Source organism: Nannospalax galili, unplaced genomic scaffold (assembly GCF_000622305.1).
Source record: "Nannospalax galili isolate Female #2095 unplaced genomic scaffold, S.galili_v1.0 scaffold386, whole genome shotgun sequence".
NCBI classification, from domain to species: Eukaryota; Metazoa; Chordata; class Mammalia; order Rodentia; family Spalacidae; genus Nannospalax; species Nannospalax galili.
In genome coordinates, this window is record NW_008356676.1 from 2971430 (window position 1) to 2977393 (window position 5964).

General features: G+C 39.4%; 1 protein-coding gene across 2 annotated transcripts in view; it reads left to right on the forward strand.

Annotated features, from left to right (window-relative positions):
- Mtrf1 (mitochondrial translation release factor 1) overlaps window positions 1-5964 on the forward strand; it is a 40707-nt gene that overhangs the window by 24723 nt on the left and 10020 nt on the right. For both annotated transcript variants that reach the window (XM_008854693.3, XM_017794759.2), the window contains 3 exons: window positions 2108-2280; window positions 4451-4568; window positions 4726-4862. In XM_008854693.3, coding sequence (XP_008852915.1) covers window positions 2108-2280; window positions 4451-4568; window positions 4726-4862 — 428 coding nt within the window. The remainder of the gene's footprint in view (window positions 1-2107; window positions 2281-4450; window positions 4569-4725; window positions 4863-5964) is intronic.

Consider the following 5964-nt stretch of genomic DNA (forward strand, 5'->3'; position numbering starts at 1 on the left):
AGTGGGAGAGGAAGGCTGTCTATCTGACGAGTTTGTATTCATGCTCAGATGCCGAGGAGCTCAGAAGGTGGGCGACTGTGACCAGTGATAGTCATGCATATAGAGATTAGAAATGCATGTGAAAACGTCTCAATGTCAATTGCTTTGGAATGAATTCTGTATGAAAAAAAAAAAAGTTGTGGTGTAAAGTATTCCTTGAGAAATATTTATAATTCTATGAGAATGTAAATAGTTTCACAGTAATTGTTTTCCAGTTAGAATATTCTAACTTAATTGCAGTGCGGTCTCTTTAATTTCTTGTTCATTAATTTTTAACTAACTTCATAAAAGAATAAGAATAAAAAAATGTGATTTATTTTAGAAAAAGTTAAAAAATATATATATATTTGAGGGGCTGGAGAGAAGACTCCGCAGTTAAGAGTCTTAACGCCACCCCAGAGGTTAGAAGAGGGCTTCGGATTCCCCTGGAACTGGAGTTAAGGATGGTTCATAGCTGCCATGTGAGTGCTGGGAATCGAAACCAGGTCCTCTGCAAGAGCAGTCAGTGCTCTTAACCAAACTGCTCAGCCATCTCTCCAGCCTCTAGTCTTTTTTTTTTTTTAACATTTAATTTATTATGGGGTGTCCAGAGGGGGTGTACCGCAGCACACACGTGTACAACTTTCAGGAGTCAGTCCTCTCCTTCCACCATGTGGGTCCCAGAGATGAACTCAGGTTGTCAGGCTTGGCAGCAATGTCTTTACCCATTAAGTCATCAAGATGACTGCTTTGTATATTCTTGTATCATAAAATTAAAAAACAAAATTGGGGGCTGGAGAGATGGCTCAGCAGTTAAGAGCACTGGCTGCTCTTGCAGAGGACCCAGGTTCAGTTCCTAGGGTCCACATGGTGGCTAACAATCATCAATAACTTCAATTCCAGGGGATCTGATGTCCTTTTCTGACTTCCATGAGCATTGCACACATTGTGCATACATGCACACAAAACATTCATACACCTAAAAATGAATTTTTTTTTGTCTTTTTGAGACAGGGTCTCCCTCTAGCCCCAGCTGTCCTGGAACTCACTGTATAGACCAGGCTGGCCTTGAACTCACAGAGATCTGCCTTCCTCTGCCTCCCGAGTGCTGGGATTAAAGGTGTGTGCCACCACGCCTGGTAAAAATGAATATTTTTAAAAGCATTTAGATAAGAAGCTAAGTCTAGGCACTAAGATTTATTTTTAGTGATAATCTTTCCACATCACTGGTAAGAGCTAACTTTCAATAAATTCCTGAAAACCTGGAAAGACAAAAAGTTATTTGGTATTATAAAATTGTGTTATTGAATATTTTCTAATATATAGTACATACTTGTTTTAAAATTTACAGGTAGTTCAGTGCAGAAAATTCCCAGTATTCCTTTTTTCCCCTCATTTTTTTTTCTTTATTACAAAAGTAAAATTTGTTCATTATAGAAAAGTTAAAAACAAAACAAAACAACAACAACAACAAAAAAAAACAGCCAGGCATGGTGGTGCATGCCTTTATCCCAACAGAAGCAGGAAGATCTGTGAAATTGAAACCAGCTTGGTCTACAAAGCAAGTGCCAGGCCAGCTATGGCTTAGGGAGATCTTGTCTCAAAAAAGAAAACAAAATAATAATAATAATAATAATAATAATAATAATAATACAAAAGATAAAATACAGGGGCTGGAGAGATGACTCAGTGGTTAAGAGCACTGGCTGTTCTTGTAGAAGAACCGGGTTCAAATCCCAGCACCCACATGGCGGCTAACACCCATCTATAACTCCAGTTCCAGGGGATCCAACACCCTGTTCTGACCCTCCTCGGGTGCACCTACCTACATGCAGGCAATACATTCATATGCATAAAATAAAAATAATATTTTTAAATGTAAAATATAAAATTCACTGTTATTCAGTTCCCTAGATATAATTTTGTGTGTTTTGTTTTATATATTAATTATATTTGGAACATATGTTTAGACCTATTTTAAGCTCTCATCTCAGGTTCTCTACTCACATGCAGGCATTAGATTAAGGATAGTTAGGATACTAATCCCTTTCAAAGTGAACTTCATTGCATCTCTGAACTTTTTACTTAGGTGGCCTGCATCATGCAGCTGCCCGAATTTCTGGAGACAATGTCTATAAGCATTTGAAATATGAAGGTGGGATTCATCGAGTTCAGCGTATTCCTGAGGTGGGCCTATCGTCAAGGATGCAGCGCATTCACACAGGAACAATGTCAGTTATTGTCCTTCCACAGCCAGATGAGGTAACCTCAGCAGAACGCGGAAACTGACTCCATGTAAATGGACATTAAGCTGAGAAACCCTACCTTCTACAAAGATGTTTTTTCATGGTTCCCAATTGGATTTTATATTCTCTATTGTGAAATCTTTTGGGGGTAGGGGTGTTTGAGAAAGGGTCTGTAGCCCTGACTGGCCTATGTAGACCAGGCTGGCCTGGTAAATCAAACTCTCAATGACTCACCTACCTCTGCTTCCCGAGTACAAGGATTAAAGGCATGTGCTACCATACCTGGCTTCTATTGAGAACTCTTTAACTCTTCTCCAGGGAAAGTTGCCCTTGTTATTCCCAAGATATTTTTTGTTTGCTTGTTTAAATTAGAAGTCAGGGGGCTAATGAGATGGCTCTCTAGATAAAGGCACTTGCTACCAAGCCTGATGTCCTATCCCTGAGTTCTATCCCCAGATCCACATGGTGGAAGGAGAGAACTGACTCCTATAAGTTGTCCTCTGACCTCCACATACATACACACAAATACATAAATATAAAAAAAAGCAATAGCAATGAAAGTAATAATTTGTTGTTGGACATAGAGACAAATGGTCCAAAATTAGGTATCAGTAGGGCCATAATCTCTGCTGGGGAGAGTCGTCTGTTGTTCTTCCAGCTTCAGCTCTCTCCAGGTGTTCTTTGGCTTGAAGTTGTGTAATTCTAGCTTCTACTTTGAATTCACATGGTTTCTTCTCTAGGAGACAGTGTCTTGTAAGGACACCTATCATTGTATTTAAAATCTATCTAGATAATCTAGTAGAAAGTTTTTGTAAAATTTTTAAAACTTGAGTTACTCCAGTTCCAGGGGATCTGACACCCTCTTCTGTCCTCCTTGGGCATTGCACGATGTGGGTGCACTTACCTACATGCGGGCAACACATGCATACACATAAAAATATGAAAATAATATTTTTTTAAATTTTTTTAAAACTTGTGTTTGTGTGTGCATGCATGGGTGTGTGTGTGTGTGTGTGTGTGTGTGTGTGTGTGTGTGTGATGTGTGTGGGCAGCATGTGCATATCATGACATGCATGTGGAAGTTCTCTCTTTCTACCATGTGGGTCCCAGGAATTGAGGTCCTGGGACTTGAGCTCAGGCTCGGCAGCACGTGCCTTTATATGCTGAGCCATCTCACCAGCCTATAATCTTATTTTAACTTTTAACTCAACAAATAATGTTCAAGAAATTAAAACATAAACATGGGCCCACCTTTTTTGGTTTGTTTTCTTTTCTTTTCTTTTTTTTTTTGGTCTTTTTGAGACAGAGTCTCTCTGTAGCCCCAGCTGGTCTGGAACTTGCTATGTAGACCTAGCTGGCCTCCATCTCACAGAGATTCATCTGCCTCTGTCTCCCAAGTGCTGGGACTAAAGGCATGTGCCATCATGCCCTGCATTAAATTATAATCTTAAATCCTAAACCCAACCCATCCTGCTAGATTCTATTTTGTTTTACAAAAGAGAAAACAAGGTCCAGAACTATCAAGACTGGCCTGAGGCTGCTCTACTAACAGGACTTCAAATCCTGACCAACTAACCCCAAGTCAGTTTCTTATTCTACACTGCCTCCCCATCACCACCCCTGCCTCCCCATATGTGTCCGCTGGTCATTGGTGTGAGAACTGAAATAAAATAGGAAGTCACTTTATCTGACCATGGCTGCGAATTTGAGAATGTAAAGCAGCTCAAGTTTTTCACTACTTGGTGTTTGTCTGCAAATGACTGTAAAACTGTTATGGGAGACAAAGTTAGCAGGTGAATTTGTAAATAAATAGTCTAGGAATAATGAGACCCCATAATGTGTTATATAATTTTTATGTTCTATGTAATATAACTATGTGATAATCAATGTGAAGTTCCTCAAATATGTAATTTGGTGATCTCATGACATTCTAAGTCAGTGTTTAAAAACTGCATCCCTCCACTGAGGATGAAGCTCAGAGGTAGAGTGCTTGCCTAGCATGCAAAATGCCCTGGGTTCAATCCCCACCACCTCCAAAAATAAAACAGCACTTCAGTGAAATAGGTATTGTATGGTTTCTTTCTTTGGTGTTACTTCTTTTGACTAATGGCTAATACAAGTGACTCCGTTTATTTGAAAAATCACAGAAGGTATTCATGGGATGGGAAATTTACTTTTTGTTCTAGGTAGATGTAAAAGTGGACCCCAGAGACTTAAGAATAGACACATTTCGAGCCAAAGGAGCAGGAGGGCAGCATGTTAATACAACAGACAGTGCTGTGAGGCTTGTCCACATCCCCACAGGTAAGCAAGTCCTTTGCTTTCAGCTTTCTTTTCTCTTCACATATTAACTAGCCCGTGTGTAGAAGGATGGAGTCCTAGGCTAGTGTCTGATTCCTCATTTTTACATTATTTGACCCTTGAAAAGTACAGTTTACCTTTGATTCCTATTGTTTTTCAGGGCTGGTAGTAGAGTGCCAACAAGAACGATCACAGTTAAAAAACAAAGAAATCGCTTTGCGTGTGCTGAGAGCTAGACTCTACCAACAGATAATTGAGAGAGACAGATGTCAACAACAAAGTGCTAGAAAACTTCAGGTAAGACAGTGTGACATTTGAGCACTGCAGAAAAAGTCATATTATGTAGCAAATATAGTGCATAGTTCTACATGAATGAAAACGTCTTAGAACATAGAAAAACATGCTTATATGTAAATAAGTAATAACCTAAATGCCTGTGAACTGATGGGTTGTGATTGTATTTAGGCATGCCAGTTTCCAAATGAATAAATGAAAGCTACATAAACAAAATTACTTCCTATGTGTTTCCCTCCATGTGTTTATGTCATAACTGTCTTAAAAGGAAGTTGGTTTTAAGACAAAATAATTGTTTAGAAATTAGAAGATTTTCATATATTTAAAACCTGGGTTTTATTACACCTACATATGTATGGATCAAATATAAATGACACTGTGGAAAAAAAGGGTGATTGCTAATGGAGTCCGGAGATAAGGGATAAAAGGGAGATTTATTTTTCATTGTATACAAATTTACTTCAATTTTTTTTTTGGTCTTTTTGAGACTGGGTCTCCCTGTAGCCCCAGCTGGCCTGGAACTCACTATGTAGACCAGGCTGGCCTTGAATTTATGTAGACCAGACTGGTCTTGAACCTCACAGAGCTCCACCTGCCTCTGCCTCCCGAGTGCTAGATTTAAAGGCATGTGCCACCACACCTGGTTAATGCCACTGTTTTAAGTAAACAAAATATTGTATAATTTAAAATTCTAAAAACAATAAAGTTTCTGTTTGAGAGAAGTTGGAAAAGAGAGTAGCACTCAGCAATAAGTGTGCATAGGGCTGGGAATGTGCCTAGTATGTGCAACTCCTGGGTTTGATCCCCAGTACCAAGAAAGAGTAAGTGGGAGAAAAGGAGAGGGAGAGAAGGGAAGAAATGTGCTTTTTTTTTTTTAACTTAAAAAAAATTTTTAACGTGTATACGTGTATTGCCTGCATGTACGCAAGTGCACCCATGTCATGCAATGCCCACAGAGGTCAGAAGAAGCTGTTGGATCCCCTGGGACTGGAGTTACAGAGTGTTGTTAGCTGCCATGTGGGTGCTGGGATTCGAACTAGGTCTTCTGCAAGAACAACCAGTGTTCTTAACAGCTGAGCCATCTCTCTCCAGCCCCAGGAATGTG